The sequence below is a fragment of the Capricornis sumatraensis genome, chromosome 16 (assembly GCF_032405125.1).
Source record: "Capricornis sumatraensis isolate serow.1 chromosome 16, serow.2, whole genome shotgun sequence".
Lineage (NCBI taxonomy): Eukaryota > Metazoa > Chordata > Mammalia > Artiodactyla > Bovidae > Capricornis > Capricornis sumatraensis.
Window position 1 is genome coordinate 47,768,424 of NC_091084.1, and position 20,051 is coordinate 47,788,474.

At 39.1% G+C, this 20,051-nt stretch overlaps 1 protein-coding gene across 1 annotated transcript; it reads left to right on the forward strand.

The window, feature by feature from the left end:
• Positions 1–16,695: 16,695 nt before the first annotated feature.
• Positions 16,696–17,652, forward strand: LOC138092124 (olfactory receptor 6B9). The gene has a single exon (XM_068987992.1). It carries the CDS (start codon positions 16,696–16,698, stop codon positions 17,650–17,652), a length of 957 nt encoding a protein of 318 aa, XP_068844093.1.
• Positions 17,653–20,051: the final 2,399 nt, after the last annotated feature.

A 20,051-nucleotide genomic window follows, 5' to 3' on the forward strand; every position in this document is an offset into this window, starting at 1 on the left:
CATGACTACTGGAAAAACCATAGCTTTGACTAGATGGACATTTGTCAGCAAAGTAATATCTCTCCTTTTTAACACGCTGTCTAAGTTTGTCATAGCTTTTCTTCCAAAGATCAAGTGTTTTTCAATTTTGTGGCTGCAGTCACCATATGCAATGATTTTGGAGCCCAAGAAAATAAAGTCTGTCACTGTTTCCATTGTTACCCCATATCTGCCATGAAGTCATGGGACCAGATGCCATCATCTTAGGTTTTTGAATGTTGAGTTTTAAGCCGGCTTTTTCACTCTCCTCTTTCACTTTCAACAGAGGCTCTTTAGTTGCTCTTCACTTTCTGCCACAAGGGTGTTGTCACCCTCATATCTGAAGTTTTTGATATTTCTCCCAGCAATCTTGATTCCAGCTTGTGCTACATCCTGCCTGGCATTTTACATGATGTACTCTGCATATAAATTAAATAGGTGACAATATACAGGCTTGACGTACCCTTCTCCTAATTTTGAACCAGTTGATTGTTCCATGTCCAGTTCGAACTCTTGCTTCTTGAACTGTACACAGATTTCTCAGGAGGCAGGTCAGGTGGTATGGTATTCCCATCTCTTGAAAAATTTTCTGCAGTTTGTTGTGATCCACACATTCAAAGTCTTTAGCGTAGTCAATGAAGGAGTAGTAGATGTTTTTATGGAATTCTCTTGCTTCGTCTATGATTCAATGGATGTTGGCAATTTGATCTATGATTCCTCCATCTTTTGTAAATCCAGCTTGAACATCTGGAAGTTCTCAGTTCACATACTGTTGAAACCTGGCTTGGAGAATTTTGAGCATTACTTTGCTAGTGTGTGAAATGAGTGCAATCGTGTGGTAGTTTAAACATTTTTTGGCATAGCCCTTCTTTGGGATTGGAATGAAAACTGACCTTTTCCAGTCCTGTGGCCACTGCTGAGTTTTCCATATTTGTTGGCGTATTGAGCGCCGCACTTTCACAGCATCATCTTTTAGGATCTGAAATAGCTCAGCTGGAATTCCATTACCTCTGCTAGCTTTGTTCATAGTGATGCTTCCTAAGGCCCACTTGACTTCACATTCCAGGATGTCTAACTCTAGGTAAGTGATCACATCATCATCGTTATCTGGGTCATGAAGATCTTTTTTGTATAGTTCTTCCGTGTATCCTTGCCACCTCTTCTTAACATTTTTTGCTTCTATTAGTTACACACCATTTCTGTCCATTGTTGTGCTCACCTTTGCATGGAATGTTCCCTTGGTATCTCTAGTTTTCCTGAAGAGATCTCTAGTCTTTTCCAGTCTATTGTTTTCCTTTATTTCTTTGCATTGTTCACTCAGGAAGGCTTTCTTATCTCTCCTTGCTATTCTTTGGAATGCTACATTCAGATGGGTATATCTTTCCATTTTTCCTTTGCCTTTTGGTTTTCTTTTCTCAGAGATTTGTAAGGCCTCCCAGACAGTCATTTTGCCTTTTTGTATTTCTCTTTCTTTGGGATCGTTTTGATCACCACCTGCTATACAATGTCATGAACCTGTGTCCCTAGTTTCAGGCACCCTATCAGAGCTAATATCTTGAATCTGTTTGTCACTTTCACTATATAATCTTTAATCTTTGAGTGTATTTAATATGCACCGTATAGGACAATATATTCCTTGAAATTAGAGAACAACAGTAAATACTAACATATGTAAAATGCTTTTATTAACCCTTTACACAAGGTAATCTATTTTATTCTCAAAATGCCTCCATGAGTTAGTTACTGTTAGATACTTGATTTTAAATATCAGGAAAGTGAAGCATACACAGAGAGATTTAAATAAGTTACCTGAAATTGTGTACCTAATAAATATCAAAACCTTTATTTGAACCCAAAGAATCTAGCTTTTAAGCACTGTGTTAAGTAATATATGAATCTATGATCATAGCTCTCAGAGAGACTTTTGTTAACATTGGTGCCTCGATCAAGTAATTCAGTACATAAGATTTGTAAATGTGATGAAAAGACATGATGGTGTGGTAGTGATGGTGATGGTAGTGCTCTTTTCAATTATATTGTGTTATTGGTGATCAGCTACCATTGATAATAACAATAATTTTGAGCATTTCTCAGTTCTCATCCATGTTTGAAAGTAAAAAAAGTAAAAGTGTTAGTCAGTCAGTTGTGTCCAAATCTTTGTAACCCCATGCACTGTAGCCCACCAGGCTTCTCTGTCCATGGAATTCTCCAGGCAAGAATACTGTAGTAGGCAGCTATTCCTTTCTCCAGGGGATCTTCCTGACCCAGGGATTGAGCCCAGGTCTCCTGCATTGCAAGCAGATTCTTTACTGTCTGAGCTACCAGGAAAACCCTTCAAGGACTATAAGAGCTTATTTCTTATTACAGGAATGGGATCAGTAGTTTCACGAGGGATGAAAGAATCAGTATTAATGTAACTTTTGCAGCTGATATGTATCTCTTGAAACACTCCCTTTTGGGCTCTTGGATTCTTGTGGCCTTTCATGCTATATATGACTATTATAAGCAAACTAAGAGAATAGCATTACAACAGTAAATGCTTGAGCTGAAATCCTCAATACATCAATACAACATGTTGTTACGTACTATGCTGCTGCTAAGTCGCTTCAGTCGTGTCCGACTCTGTGCGACCCCATAGACGGCAGTCCACTAGGCTCCCCCGTCCCTGGGTTCTCCAGGCAAGAACACTGGAGTGGGTTGACATTTCCTTCTCCAATGCATGAAAGTGAAAAGTGAAAATGAATTCACTCAGTTGTGTCCAAATCAGCGACCCCATGGACTGCAGCCTACCAGGCTCCTCCATCCATGGGATTTTCCAGGCAAGAGTACTGAAGTGGGGTGCCATTACTATAGGTGAAAACAAACACAAATTTTCTAAGGCAAATGCAAGTCTTATATATTATTATGGGACATGCTGACTAGATAAGAAAATATAGACTACCAAGAAGAATTCTATAAAATTGATCAAACTGAGGTTAAAATATGAAAACAATAATCAGAAAAAGCTATTACGACTCCACATTTTGTTCATTTAAAGTTGGAGTCTAAAATTTGTCTCCTTTATATTCTAAGCTCCTTGAATATATTATTCAACATTCCTGTATTAATCTTTCTTATCTATTGCTTTTGAAATGTTACTCTACTGTTTAGTAATTCTTGATTTGTATTAAATAGTATCTACTCATCCTAGTCTTTTTTAAAACTTTTTATTTTATACTGGAGTATAGTTGATTAATATAGTGCTAGCCTCAGGTGTACAGCAAAGTGATACAGCCACACATGTACATGTATCCATTCTTTCACAAGCTCCCTTCCAATCTAGTTTGCCACATAATATTGAACAGAATTCCCTGTGCATTTATTTATTATTTTTAAATCACTCTACCATTCATGAAGCTCAATAATGTCTGACATTTTTGCCACCTGAACCAAATCAGCCTTATTTTTACTGATCTCCAATATGAAACATCCATTCTGATATTAGTCCCTGCGGCACACTCAATAACTACAATATACTCATCTTTCTTAACTTCATTCATTCATTATTTCTTGTGCCCCTATTTCTTGCCAAGCTCTGTGGTAGACTACAGTGGACAACAACTACCAAAAAAAACACATTCTTCCTTCTAATAGCTCAGAGATGAGTGAGGAAGATAAAGGCACAATTGCCTCCAGCATTAAGTGTGATGATATGAATAAAGGGTTCTTTGGAAACAAATAATAGTTAGACCTAAGATGATCAGAGAAAATATTCCAGTAGAAGTAGCATTTAGGCTAACACTTGCAGGAATTAGATAGACGAAAATGGTGGACTGTAATAAAGATCAGGGCTTGCAAACATGGAAAAGGGCAAGAGTCACGAGAGATACCAGCACACTGAAAACCTGAAAGATGACTAACACAAAGTGACATAATGAAGAAAGGGTCACAAGAGGAAGCAGATTCATGCTCACCAACCCAAATTTTACTAATTTGTGAATTCCTCTTACCATATAGGTTTGTGGATATACAGTAAGTTCTACAGAGGTATTTTCAGTCTCTGCAAGTAGTAGATCTTCAGCTTGTTGCATTTTTATCAGGCGAAAGGCAGTCACTTACACAGTGAAGCAGGGACAAGGGGCATTGTCTTTAAATATTCAGCCTCGACCAGAGCACCTGTTCATTTTGAATGACAGATGGCAGTTTGTGCTTGACTCTGAGTATATTGTGAGCTTCTCTAGTGCAGAAATTAACCTTATTCATCCTTGAAGCTATAATACCAGCCTCAGCACTTGACAATGCAGATAGATACTTGACTGTCTGTTTCCCAGGTTTAAGCTAGTTTACTGCAAAGAACTGCTTTATCACTTTTCCCCTTTTAGGTTGCATTTCTTGTCTTATCACAGTAAATTAGACTATAAGATCTGTAGAAGAATTTCCCCAATATATTTTCCCAGTTGCTTCTATTTCACACACTCAGGTTTACTATCTTCTAATAAATAGCATAATCAGCCTTTTAAAACAGCCTCACTGGCAGTTGGGTAAGTGGAAAAATATTGGGAAAGTACATGATCTTGTGAGGAAAATATTCAGCTTGAGACTACAGCATTATCAGTAGTTAAATTTGTAGCTTTTGCAGCAAATTAGAATTTTGGTTTCTTTGAGCTTCAGTTTCCTCATCTGTTGAAAGTAGATCATAATATCTACTTCCAAAGTTGATATGAAGGTTAAATGAAAATGGATATATGTGAAGACATCTGGTACAGCATTTGACACATACTAGAGGAAAAGGAAATGGCAACCCACTCCAGTGTTCCTGCCTGGAGAATCCCAGGGACAGGGGAGCCTGGTGGGCTGCCGTCTATGGGGTCGCACAGAGTCGGACACGACTGAAGTGACTTAGCAGCAGTAGCAGCAGAGGAGAAGGGGACAACAGAGGATGAGATGGCTGGATGGCATCACTGACTCGATGGACGTGAGTCTGAGTGAACTCCGGGAGTTGGTGATGGACAGGGAGGCCTGGCGTGCTGCGATTCATGGGGTCGCAAAGAGTCGGACACGACTGAGTGACTGAACTGAACTGAACTGAACTGAACTGATTCTACATTATCCAACAAAATACAAGGCACAGGATTGCTCATAATATCTTTAAAACTCAACTGGAACTGTAAATCATCTATGACAGTTTTTCTGTTTCTTCCAACTTCCTGCTTGTGCTGACTTATGTCTACACCTATCAGGAAGAAATGACTCTAGTTGTGCGTAACTTGTGTTCAGAGTGATGACATCTTGGTTGTAACACTTTTTAGACTCTATCTTATACTGATAATGATTCAAATATACATCTTATTTAAAACACAAGATTATGTTTCTTTATGTCTCACAGTTACTAAAAGTTACTATCATGCATTCAGTGATCAATAGATATATGAGGAATAAATCCCTGTCTGAATGTCAGACTTCCAACTGATAGCCACAGTGCCCATAACTTCCACATTTTTTGGCTTAGTTCCAATTTTTAAACATCCTGTTCACTCCAACTCCTCTAATTTTTAGATTGAAGCAAACATCATGTCTTTCTTCATACCCATTTCAATATTTTCTAACATGTTAAGGCTGGAAAGCTTAAAATTACAGACCTCAGGTTTTTATTAATATTTAGGTTCCTGTATGGGCATCCGGTCCCATCACTTCATGGGAAATAGATAGGGAAACAGTGGAAACAATGTCAGACTTTGTGTTTTTGGGCTCCAAAATCACTGCAGATGGTGACTGCAGCCATGAAATTAAAAGACACTTACTCCTTGGAAGAAAAGTTATGACCAACCTAGATAGCATATTCAAAAGCAGAGACATTACTTTGACGACTAAGGTCTGTCTAGTCAAGGTTATGGTTTTTCCTGTGGTCATGTATGGATGTGAGAGTTGGACGGTGAAGAAGGCTGAGCGCTGAAGAATCGATGCTTTTGAACTGTGGTGTTGGAGAAGACTCTTGAGAGTCCCTTGGACTGCAAGGAGATCCAACCAGTCCATTCTGAAGGAGATCAGCCCTGGGATTTCTTTGGAAGGAATGATGCTAAAGCTGAAACTCCAGTACTTTGGCCACCTCAAGAGAAGAGTTGACTCATTGGAAAAGACTCTGACGCTGGGAGGGATTGGGGGCAGGAGGAGAAGGGGACGACCGAGGATGAGATGGCTAGATGGCATCACTGACTCAATGAACGTGACTCTGAGTGAACTCCGGGAGATGGTGATGAACAGGGAGGCCTGGCGAGCTGTGATTCATTGGGTCGCAAAGAGTCGGACACCTATATTAAGAGAATAATATAAACACAGTAGTAAGTAAATACTTACCTATTGGATTTTATAATTATTTCACCTAGTTTTATTTTTACTATAGGGTATTAATAAATTGATTTACTATTTAAATTTTCTCTTTGTTTTTATAAAAGTAAAATTTTAAAAATTTCTATTTGTTCTGGTTCATGCATTTTAGCCCAGAAAATATGATCCCATGAATGCTTTATAAATGACACCAAAATTATACCTATCAATATATGTATGTTTGTTCATCTTATCTCTAATAGAAAAGCATTTAACAGGAAGTTGACAAAATCTCCATATATTGGGCAGTAACTGTCATCTGCTCTCTCAACGCTTGCCATTTTCAAAGAGAGAAATATACAGAGGGGATATAGAGGGCAAACACACGTTCTATCACATGTTGGATCTGTGTTCTCAGTCTCCTAACTGGTGATCAGGCTGGACCAGATCTGAAACATAAGGTCATTTCTTTTCTTTTTTTTTTAAAAAAACATTTATTTACTTATTTGACCATGCAGGTCTTAGTTGCAGCTCATGGGATATTCAATCTTCATTTGGCATGAAGGATCATTTTTAGTTGTAGCATGGAGGATCTATAGTTTTATCATGAGAACTCTTAATTGAGGCATGTGGGATCTAGTTCCCTGACCAAGGGCTGAACCCAGGCCCCCTACATTGGAATCTCAGAGTGTTAGCAACAGGACCACAAGGGAAGTTTCCATAAGGTCATTTCTTGTTTTACTGGTCTAACTCCTAGAGTCTGAATAGTCTGCAGCAGTCTCCTTGTACTTTCCCCCAGTGTGTGTATGTGTGTATCTGTGTGTGTCTATGTGTGTGTGTTTGTGTGTGTGTGTGCACGTGCAGTCTCTCAGTCATGTCCAACTCTTTGTGACCCCCTGGTCCGTAGCCTTCTAGGCTCCCCTGTCTGTGGAATTTTCCAGACAAGAACTGGATTGGATTGCCATTTCCTACTCCAGGAGATATTCCTGACCCAGGGAACCACCGTCTAATCATGGCCCATAAAATCTTATTATTCTAATGGTAACAGAGGCATGGAAAGGTTAAATGGAGACACAGAAACAGAAGGTTTTAATCTAAGGTTTAGGACAGAGGAGCCCTCAGCTGCCTGATCCATGTGGCTTTTGCCTTGTCTCTTGCTCTCCTTTGCTTTAGAACCTTGCTAATTTTCTTCTCGGATCTCTAAGAATGGATATTTCTTCCTCCACATCTCTTCCTCAGATTATCCTTAAAAACTAACATGAGACATGAAGGAGAACAATGTAAAACAATCCAAAAAGAAGAGCCAAGACAAAAGAAGCTAAAAGTTAAAGAGCCAAAATTACCTACTGGCTCAGTTGGTAAAGAATCCACGTGCAATGCAGGAGACCCCGGTTGATTCCTGGATCGGGAAGATCTGCTGGAGAAGGGATAGGGTACCCACTCTAGTATTCTTGGGCTTCCCTTGTGGCTCAACTGGTAAAGAATCTGCCTACAGTGTGAGAGACCTTGGTTCAATCCCTGAGTTGGGAAGATCCCCTGGGGAAGGGAAGGGCTTCCTGCTCCAGTATTCTGGCCTGGAGAATTCCATGAACTGTATAGTTCATGGGGTCGCAAAGAGTCAGATGTGATTGAGCAACTTAAAAAAAAAATTGCTTTACCAACCAAAACTTGATTCCCTAGCCCTGTGTGCAATTGTTTCTCTTGAATGTTCAGGGGTACTTATCTCTTGAGCGGGTAAGTGGAGGTGGAGAGAAAGTTCTCTTTGGCACTTAGTGTGTACTGTTAACTCTGTTAAATACTCTTTTGGGTATTTTGATCCTCTCACCAGCACCCCCTTTGAATAATATTAATGACTTAAAGTAATAGGTCATGAGTAATAGTTACTTCCCAGACAACCAGAGAGTAGAAGAAAACCAAGCTTTAGAACTAAGATTAGGATAAATCACCAGATTGATATTCCATAGCTGTTACTATTCTGTTTCTCCAACTGATAATCACTCTGTCTAGTGGCCCTAGGAGGTCGCTAGGGAAATTTCTTTAACTTCTTCATTATTGCTCTTGAAAATCCTATAGCATTTGTGAACCAAATCCCCAAGGATATGTCTTTTAAAGAACAGTTGCCTCTATTGAGCAGTTGGCTCATTGCATCCAGCTCTAGGTTCTGCCTGAATGATGTCTGTGGGAAGAGTCAACATATAGAACCAGCCCAAGTTCAGTGGCAGAGAAACAGAACAAGAGTAAGAAGAGGGGAGTAGGAAGAGGTATACATTGAATAGATACAGAGAAAAAGCATATAAAACAGAAAAAAAAAATCTCTCCCACCTTGGGCTCTTACCATCCAAAAGGGTTATCTAACAGGCCCAGAAGTTACTTTCCAAGTTTGGACTTTAAAGTCTTGTCACATATATGTATTAAGTTGATTTTGCCTTTTCTTTGAGTAAACAGAAGAAAAAATTTTCCATTTCCCTAGTCCATCTGGACCCTAGTATCTTTCTCAAGTGAGGAGAATTACAAAGTCATGGAACTCTTGAGTTTCACAGAGAAGCAATTTTCAAGGATTTAGATTAGGTTATTCCAAAACTTCTCCTTTATTTCCCTTCCCTTCCCCTCCCCCTTTTTATCCCCTAACTTCAAGTCCTTTCAGGTGAAGAGGCAAAGACTCACAGGGGTGGCACAGGTGATTTTCACCAAACACCTCTCTACTGGTCAGAGTACTGGACAACTGAACCAAGATCTCCAAGCTAGACTCGACCAAGATGACCTACTTCACTTGCGTTCCTAGAGCAAAAAAACGGAGTGCGCCATGGTGAGACATCTGATCTTAATAAACATCAAAAACTTATTTGCTTATTTAGTGACAACCATGCTTCAGGAACTAAGCTAGACACCTAGAGATAAGAAGATGACCAAGCTCAAAATAGTATAAGATTGGTATTTTCAAGGTGTTCATAAATCTAGTAGTGGTGATAAGTAAGCAAAATGATACATGTTACCATGATATGATGCTCTTTAGTTCAAAATGTTACAAAACCAGAGAGCTGGAGTGATGGGCAGGAGGTGGATAGCAAGGGGTGGTTAGGAATAGTTTGATAGGGAGGATTAATCTGAGTAGGCATTTACCAGGTAGCAAGATTTGGAACGAATTTCAGGTAGGAGATAGAGTATGTGCAACTACATAGAGTCTTGAAGGAGGATGTTGCCCTAAAACACATCAAATTCTTCAGTGGGGCTTAAGCTTGGATTGAGTAGCTGAGAAAGAATATTAAGAATGTGGGGGTCAGAGCCTGAGGCACTTGCTATGCAGTGTAAGGAGTTCAGTTGTACTGTATGGTCACTGAAGGATTTGAACTGGAGAATCACTTGTTTATGTTTATATTTTAGTAAGATCACCCGGTCTGGAGACAGGATACTATTTAGTAATGTGTTGTCTTATATAGGCAAAAGCCCCTGTATGTTCCCAGTCCTTTGGAGTCCAAGCCCACTTTATCTCTTCTGAAACCTGAACTTTTAATTTTCCTTTCCATCTACCTTTCCCCTGAATTGCACAAACCACCTCCCTCTACTTACAATATTTCTCTTGTTCTCATCTAACTTCTTCTTCCTTCTTGAGAAAATCTTTTTCCCATCTGTAGTATCTTCTAAGTAATACACATCAATCCATTTCTTTGATTCAGTAGGTGAGTCCATTCTCCTTTCTGAGACAACGTTCTTTTCCTAACAAAGACTTACAGCTAGGAAATGGTGACTCAGTGAAACATGCCAGGTCAGTGGCTGGATTAGAGGTCAATATAGAGTGGGGAGAGGTCACATTGATGTAGATACATATAAGGGTCAATGAGGGTTGGGGGAAAGATCACCATGAGTATTAGGATGTCTGGAATATTACATGGACTTAGGAGGCATGTTGCTTAAGACAAGAAAATTAGACAAACCAGATTTTGGAACTTTAGACTGATCTCTAAAAGTTCAGATGGAGTGGAAAGGCTAAATTCAAAAGTGAGGAATTTTTGCAAGAAAGACTTGATTGAAAAGGAAATCGATGTCAGTATGGTCAAGACCAGGGATCAGGAGAATGGGTGGTACAGAAAGTGGGAAAGAGCAGACTAGGGATGCACAAAACAGGGGACATTAACTGGGGGTGTGGCAGTGGGATGAGAGGAGGGAAACAATTATTAAAGAAAGAGGAATGCTGCAGAGTAGAAAGAGTATGGACTTTGGAGGCCTACAGTGTTAGGTTATAATTCCATCTCCACCACTTTTTACTTGTATGAATTTAGCCAAGTTTTTTACCTAGTATCTGTAATGGGAAACCAATAATATCTATTAGGTTGTTGTGAGAACTGAGTGAGATGAAGTATAGGAAAGACTGAATACAAATTCTGCCATATAACAGACACCCAGTAAAGGGTGAATATTTTTTATTATTGGACAGGTTATACAGGCAAAGGCAAGGATGAGGAGTGAAGATGATAAAGGCCAAGTAGGAAAACTGCATAAGCATTCAGCAGGGAGAAAGCATAGGACAGTAGTCTCATGTGGGACTCATGTGTGCTCAGAATGGTGGGTGTATGCAGAGATCTTGGTCATGCCAGAGGCAATACTGTACTGGCTCAAAGTTTTAAGAATAAAATGTGGATCTTAAAAATCAAGGGAGTTCAAAGACCTAGGGATGATCATGCTAAGTGAAGTAAGCCGGTTCAGTTCTTGGGTTGGGAAGATCTCCTGGAGAAGGAAATGGCAATCCACTCCAGTATGCTTGCCTGGAGAATCCCATGGACAGAGGAGCCTGGCAGTCCATGGGGTCGCAAGAGTTGGACACGACTTAGCGACTAAACTACTACTACTACCACTACAAAGACCTAGAGATGATCATGCTAAGTGAAGTAAGCCAGACAGAGAAAGATAGACATTGTTTATACGTGGAATCTAAGAAAAGAAGAATGATACAAATGACCTTATATACACAACAGAAATAGAGTCACAGACATAGAAAACAAATTTATGGTTACCAAAAGGGGGAGGGGAGGAAGGGATTAATTAGGAGTTTGGGATTAACATATACACATTACTATATGTAAAATAGATAACCAACGAAGACCTACTGCACAGCACAGGAAACTATACTCAATATATTGTAATAACCTATAAGGGGAATTAGTCTGAAAAAATAGATATATATGTATATATAACTGAATCTTTTTGCTGTGGAGTGAATTATCAACTTGAAACGACCATTACACTGAAAATCTACTATAGTTCAATAAAAAAATAAATATTTACTATCTTTTAAAAAAATTAAGAGGGTTCAGGCTAATGTTAGAGAATATATAAATGGAACTCATTTTGTTTTCCATATGATGTTAGTGAGACAGGAAGTACTCTGTCAGAAACAGATACTGCATGACATCCCTTATATGCAGAATCTAAAAAAATGAATACAAATGAACATATTTACAATGGAGAAACAGACTGACAGAGAACAAACTTATGGTTACCGGGGGGAATGATGTGGGGAGGGGATAGCTAGGGAGTTTGGGATGGACGTGTACACATTGCTATATTTAAAATGGATAACCAACAGAACCTACTGTATACAGCACAGGGAACTCTGCTCAATTATGTGGCAGCCTGCATGGGAGGAGAGTTTAGGGGAGAATAGATACATCTATATATATGACTGTCCACCTGAAACTTATCAGAACATTGTTAATCAGTTGTATTCAAATATAAAATAAAAAGTTAAAAAAAGAGGTACTTTGTCCGATGTTACCGGACACAGTGTATCAGAAATGGAGAGAACTAGTAGAAAGGTATAGGAAACAGTGAGGAGTAACTGTCTATAACCTCATCTTCCAGCCTTGTCTTGATCCATTTCTTCCTTCCAGGCTATCAGTGCTTTCTAGTCAAAATGCAACTCATCCCATCACTAATGTTTTAATGCTTTATTCTGTGTCTTTGCATTTGCTTTTTGCTCTCTTTGGTATTTCTCCTTCCCTTCAAAATTCTATGATGTCTTATTTCAGTTAAAATGGCACTTTTTAATGACATCTTTCCGGGTTCTTTTAACAAAGAATTATTCTACCCTGGGTTCCTAATACTCAGTATCCTATAACGATGCTTATTGCATTATATTCTAATTTTCTGACCCCTTCTTTGTCTCCTTTACTAGACAGCTCCAATGTCTATTTGTCTTGGTGTTTTCAGTGCATGGAACTATTTGACCCATACTAGAGTTGAAGGTGTGGGGAGTATGGTGAGAAGAGTCAGAGATTAAGAAACTAAGTAACCTTTTTAAGATGCGAAAAGCTGCATATTACCAGAGAGGTAGTAACAGTAGAAAGTAAAGGTAAGGCAAGAGAGGGCTTGACGGATGGTATAGAGTTCTGAAGCAGATACAAAAATATGATCAGAAAAGAAGGATTATATTTAGGAAGAAGAATAAATGACCATTCTTAAAAGTTGTCAGAAATGACTCAGATAGGAAGAACCTGCCAGAAGACTTCTTAAAACATCAGTAAGATTAGGTCAGTCAACTGCTCAGAACTTTCCAAAGTGGCTCCAATCCACACAGAGTAAAGGCCAACGTGATTACAACTGCTTGAAAAGCCCATGGTGACCTGCTCATCATCACCTGTCCTTAATTCTCTGACTTCACTTCTCCCACTCACTCTACTCCAACCGTAGTACATCTGTTCTCTTTTTTGGAAAACTATTTCATGAGTCAGATGACTGTTAGCTTCTTCCTGACTCTGCTCAATGAGGCTTACCCTGACCATCCTGTATAAAACATGAACCTGCTACACTGCCACACACTCTTAACTTTACTTACTTTGCTCTGATTTTTTCACAGAATGTGTCAACTCCTACGTTTATATCCCTATTATATTTATTCAAAGTCTTGAGAAGGACTGTATTTACTGCCTGTATCCCTTCACTAGGATGTAACTTCTTAAGATTAGGAGTTGTTTGCCTTCTTTTTTTTTCTTCCTGTTTTGTTCAGTGAGCTGTTTCAAAAGCATCTAGAACAGTGCCTCCTGGCATGTAATGGTGCTCAAGGAATGTTTGTGTAAAGAATTTAATATACAAAAAGAGATAGGATTTCTGACAACAGCTTCCTAAAAAATGAGATGTAGAACAGATAGAGGGACCAGTCTTAGGTGAGAAGCAAGGAAAGAATGAACAGAGATCTCAGAGTTTAGCATAATGGTTTGGAAGTGGAAAACTAATCTCGTTTGTCTTTATAAGAGGAGAAATTGTTTGCTGAGAGTTGGAGGAGAGAGTGGAATGGCAGATTAGAGATCAAAACCAAGAAATCTTTGGGAAATGTAGAGAGTGAATCAATTTAAAACATAGTGTAGGATACCAGCCATTGTCTGTGGTTCAGCTGAGCTACATGACTATAAATTTATGCTGATATCATCTGTCCTCTTTTGTGATTTTTCTCCAGTAGGGCCCACTTGCCCAGGTGCAGATAAAGCCTTATTGCTTTCTTTGAAGGCCACTGATGAAGGCAAGATCTTCCCAGGGGCTACCTATCTTACTTGTGGCTGTAACACAGAGGACTGTAATGGCTTGTTTCCTTATATTATCTTCTCAAGATCTGAATATAGAAATTTGACCTTTTCATCTTTATACTTTCAAAATGCCATGTGGGACCAAGTCTCCAATGAGCATGAAGTAGATCTTTATCTTATGTGCTTAGACACTCAGTCATGTTCGACTGTTTGTGACCCATGGACTGTAGCCGTCAGGCATCTCTGTCCTTGGGATTTCCCAGGTAAGAATACTAGAGTGGGTAGCCATTCCCTTCTCCAGGGGATCTTCCCCATCCAAGAATAAACCCTGGTCTCGTGCATTGCAGGCAGATTCTTTACCATCTGAGCTACCAAGGAAACCTAGATCTTTATCTTAACCACTAACAATTCTATAACAGAGAAGGCAATGGCACCCTACTCCAGTACTCTTGCCTGGAAAATCCCATGGACAGAGGAGCCTGGTAGGCTGCAGTCCATGGGGTTGCAAAGAGTCGGACATGACTGAGCGACTTCACTTTCACTTTTCAACAATTCTATAAATTGTCTGCATCCATAATTTGTTGCATTTTTTAGTATTATAACCTTTTTTTTTTAAGGGAATTAATGTTTGGTAACTTGAAGTTTGCATCAGATTATAAAGTTAATAAGAGAGAAATCGTGGACTAGAATTCAGGTCTTTCAATTATTTGTCCCACTCTACGGCAGTTTCCTTAATGTTGTAGTACCTTCTGAATACTGGGCTTTCCTTTGTCCATGTCAAGTTTCTTGTTGTATTACTTTTTTGTGTTCTGTTATTCCTGAAATATCAGACACAAGTGAGTGTGCATTCACATGTAAAAATTCCTTCACAACCTTGTTCTATAATTGATAGGATTTAGGCTATGTGCTTCCATAGGGCTTCACTCTCTTAGGCAAATTGACCTCCCTGAGAGAGCTGTTAAGCTTAGTTAAAGGATAATGCTTTTGAGTGGAGAAAGAAGTCAAATTTGAATCCATTTTATTGCAATTTTTCCAACACATATAACCAACTACTTTATTAGAGATCTGGGGGTGGGGGAGGTGGGAGGGTTAGGCTACAAAGTACATACAAATAAGAAAAAAATACTAAATATTTGCATGTGAGTGCTCAATCATTCAGTCTGACTCTGCAGCCCCATGGACTGAGACCACTAGGCTCCTCTATCCATGGAATTTTCCAGGCAAGAATACTGGAGTAGGTTGCCACTTCTAATACCAGGGGATCTTCCCAGCCAAACAATGGAACCTGCATCTCCTACATCTCCTGCTTAGGAAATTTCAGATCTTAGTCTTCTTTCCAGTTCCCTGATTTCTATTGGGTTTCTGTTTTTTTTTTTTAACTTTTTATTTTTACTTTATTTTACTTTATAATACTGTATTGGTTTTGCCATACATTGACATGAATCCACCATGGCTATTGGGCTTCTTAAAGAATATGTTTCTTTTTTAAAATTCATTTAACTTATAATCTCAACCCATTTTTATCTGTTCTTTTTCTTCTGTCTCCATTTATGAAGAAAGTGTTCTTAAATTTCCTCAGATTATATATTGTGCCCTGGGAAGCCCAGGACCCTTTCAAATTGTCAAATCTCCTGACTTCCCGCTCCCAAGGCAGCTTCTTAAATGCAACTTGCCCTCAAGTAGTGTCCATAATAAGGAATTTCAGCGTCAGGAAGTAGATAGAATTAGTCAAGTAGCACTTCTTCCAGAAGTATAAAATATTAAGCCAGTCTTTCAAGAAGATATAGATGAATTATACAGATTAATTTGAGATCAACTGTGAACTATTCTAAAAATATGTAACTAGTAGCTATGTATTGCAGAAGGCAATGGCACCCCACTCCAGTACCCTTGCCTGGAAAATCCCATGGACAGAGGAGCCTGGTAGGCTGCAGTCCATGGGGTCGTGAAGAGTCAGACACGATTGAGCAACTTCACTTTCACTTTTTTTCACTTTCCTGCATTGGAGAAGGAAATGGCAACCCACTCCAGTGTTCTTGCCTGGAGAATCCCAGGGACGGGGGAGCCTGGTGGGCTGCCGTCTATGGGGTCGCACAGAGTCGGACATGACTGAAGTGACTTAGCAGCAGCAGCAGCAGTAGATATGTATATATAATATTACATATGTATAAATGAAACTATTATGTATAGCTATTACATATATAATTATTAGCATTAGTGTTATTAGAAATCATCTAAAACACTAAAATATATTTAATTATTCTGAGGGTAAATATTATTTTATTCAATTTTTTTAAGCTGTGGGCCTAAAAATAGGCAGTGAATTATTAAGTACTGTTGCCAGTGTCTTCAAAAGACATAGGGCATAGCTGAGAATAGACCAGAGTCAGCAATTCTTCTGGCCAGGAGGATCTTTCCTAATTGATATTCTGCTTCTATTTTCTCCAGACTTCAAACTTCCTTGCTTCCTGGACAATCCTTGGCACTTTCTTTAATTGTGATGATTTCCTACGTTATAGCTGCCCCTGAAATCTGTGAATATGATGATAAGGGAAGGATTTCCTCCTAGTACTACCTGGAGGCCTCTTCAGATCCAAAAGCCTGAACCCTAAATCTGACCTCATGATCCTACTTTGAGATTCTTAGCTTTGTGTCTACGTTTTGTTTTCAGGTCCTGTTCTGACACCTGATTTTCTGGAGAAGATGTTGTGGCCTCCAGTGACCTAAATTATACCCCACAACCAGATTATGACCCTAGGGTTATGTTTAATGTAGCCTGAGGGCCCCTTGCGCCAATGTGAATTCACTCTTCAATCTGGTGCTGCCATCACTAAATCTTTCGTCTTTTGATGTCCTAATTATGTGGAAGGAAAATATCACTCATATTAGTGAATTTGTCCTGGTGGGCTTCCCTACTTACCCTTGGCTGCAAGTTCTGCTTTTCTTCCTCTTCCTCATCACCTACCTATTTGTGCTGTTGGAGAATGTAGTCATCATCCTCACTGTATGGGTCACTGGATCCCTGCACAAGCCCATGTATTATTTTCTGGGCACCATGTCCTTTCTGGAGACCTGGTATATATCTGTCACAGTCCCCAAGATGCTGGCTGGATTCCTGCTTTGTCCCAATACCATCTCCTTCTTGGGATGCATGACCCAGCTCTATTTCTTCATGTCACTTGCCTGTACTGAGTGTGTGCTCTTGGCTGCCATGGCCTATGACCGTTATGTGGCTATATGTTGGCCTCTTCGCTATCCAGTTATGATGACCACAGAATTTTGTGTTCAGCTAACCATCAGTTCCTGGCTGAGTGGCTTTACTGTCTCCATGGCAAAAGTATACTTCATCTCCCAAGTTTCCTTCTGTGGTAATAATATCTTGAACCATTTTTTCTGTGACGTTTCCCCCATCCTCAAATTGGCCTGCATGGACTCATCTGTGGCAGAGATGGTAGACTTTGTGCTAGCCATCATCATCCTTGTGTTTCCTCTCTCAGCCACTGTCCTTTCCTATGCCTTCATTGTCTCTGCCATACTGCACATTCCTTCAGCCACTGGGCAGTGGAAGGCCTTCTCTACCTGTGCCTCTCACCTTATAGTGGTAGTCATCTTCTACACAGCCGTGATCTTCATGTATGTCCGACCTCGGGCCATTGCTTCATTCAATTCTAACAAATTGATCTCAGCCATATATGCAGTCTTTACTCCCATGCTCAACCCTATCATCTACTGCCTGAGGAACAAGGAGGTCAAAAATGCCATCAGAAAAACCATGGCAAGTGGCCGAGCCTTTTTCTTGAGAGATTCTCTTTGCTGAAGAAATTCAGATTTCAGATTGTCTTCTTTTTATCATCATCTGCAATGATAAACATACTGACTTAATACAATAATTAAGGAATAAGAGGCTATATATCAAAGAAAATTCCCTTTTCTTTCTTGTATTAATTAAATTCTTTCTTTCAGGAGGCAAAGAGTTAAATAATCAGAATTCTAAAACATATACATTAATAAAATCATTATAAAGTAATTCTATTTTTCAAGAAGATATTCAGAAATAGTTATACAGCTAGTCTTTAGAGTTATATTAATGACATTTTTCCAGTTTAACTTTGTTTTATTTAAAAGCCCTTTCTATCTTAGGAGGCATATACAAAAAGAAGTTCTGCAATAGTCAATGTAATGACCTGTTGCTTGCTTCCTAGTGGGTTAGGGGACTTCTTCCTTTTATAATCAATTGACCTTAAGCTCAACATTCAGAAAACAAAGATCATGGCATCTGGTCCCATCACTTCATGGGAAATAGATGGGGAAACAGTGGAAACAGTGTCAGACTTTATTTTTTGGGCTCCAAAATCACTGCAGATGGTGACTGCAGCCATGAAATTAAAAGATGCTTACTCTTTGGAAGAAAAGTTATGACCAACCTAGATAGCATATTCAAAAGCAGAGACATTACTTTGCCGACTAAGGTCCGTCTAGTCAAGGCTATGGTTTTTCCTGTGGTCATGTATGGATGTGAGAATTGGATTGTGAAGAAGGCTGAGCACTGAAGGATTGATGCTTTTGAACTTCAGTGTTGGAGAAGACTCTTGAGAGTCCCTTGGACTGCAAGGAGATCCAATCAGTCCATTCTGAAGGAGATCAGCCCTGGGATTTCTTTGGAAGGAATGATGCTAAAGCTGAAACTCCAGTACTTTGGCCACCTCATGCAAAGAGTTGACTCATTGGAAAAGACTCTGATGCTGGGAGGGATTGGGGGCAGGAGGAGAAGGGGACGACCCAGGATGAGATGGCTGGATGGCATCACCGACTCGATGGATGTAAGTCTGAGTGAACTCCGGGAGTTGGCGATGGACAGGGAGGCCTGGCGTGCTGCTATTCATGGGGTCGCAAAGAGTCGGATATGACTGAGTGACTGAACTGAACTGGACTGACCTTAATGATATCTCATTTAATTACTTTTTTAAATCTATGAAAAAATGAGAAAGAAATACCTTTCAGACTCCAAAAGAAACATTGCAAGATAGTGTGCAAAACTTACCATGGTAGAGAGAAAACAGGATTTTATATACATACATATATATAATATCTTTGCCCATTTTATAATAAAACCCACTTATAAAATGTATTATATGATATGTAATATAAATTTTTAGAATATAAAATACATACAATGTAAAATTTCTAACAAATGGGATATATTTATAAAATACGTAATTTCACACTTTAGTTCTCTTCCTTTATTGGAACTTCTATATACATAATTTTGGGGGTGTTATAGTTGGGGCTTAGACTCAGAAAAACTAGAAGCAATTCATTAAAGCCCCCTAGTTTTCAGGTAAAGTAAGCATTGGCATTGACAAGAGCCACAAAACTGCTTTTGTTAGTACTTGGAGTGGATGTATAAGACTTTTCCAAGTTTCCCAGAACATCTCCCTTCTAAATATTTTTTTAAAATTTTGTAATGGTGAATGCAATATACTAAGAAGTAGTACATGCTTTCATTCAGCCATTATAAAATGACAGAGGAAAAATGGATTCTGTCTGGCTTAGCAAACATATTGGATGAATGAATTAACAAAATATGTTCTGCCAAGAGTTTAAGGATGGCAGGCATGCCATTTCACCCTAACAACTTGGAAGCCACATTTCATAAGTTTTAATTGGGTTGTTAATTTATATACTATATTTGTTTTGTTTTGACTTTATACTATAACTACATGGTCTTCCTATTTTGTATTAAGTTTTTATATAAGATCAGAAGAGGGGCTTCCCTGTTGTCTCAGTAGTAAGAAATCTGCCTGTCAAGGCAGGAGACACAGGTTTAATCCCTAATCCGGGAAGATCCTACATGCTGTGAAGCAACTAGGCTCATGAGACACAACTATTCAGCTTGTGCTCTAGAGCCTGGGAGCCACAACTACTGAGCCCACCCACAACAGCTATTGAAGCCCACTTCAATAAAGCCCAGTACTCTGCAACAGAAGAAGCCACAGCAATGAGAAGCCCCCCTATTGCAACTAGAGAAAGCCCAGGCAGCAATGAAGAGCCAGCACAGCCAAAAATAAATAAATTTAAGAAAAAATGTCAGATAAGATTGTTTTAATTTGGTTTTATAAACTGTGGTAGTTTTCAGCTTATCTAAACCTGATATATTTTCCTGGCCCTTGTGATTTTTAGTCTAACCACTATATAATTTCTAATAATATCCGTCAT

Bases quoted from the DNA above. Each gene is read 5' to 3' on its own strand.
- LOC138092124 (XM_068987992.1), top strand. From the start codon at position 16,696: ATGTGGAAGGAAAATATCACTCATATTAGTGAATTTGTCCTGGTGGGC.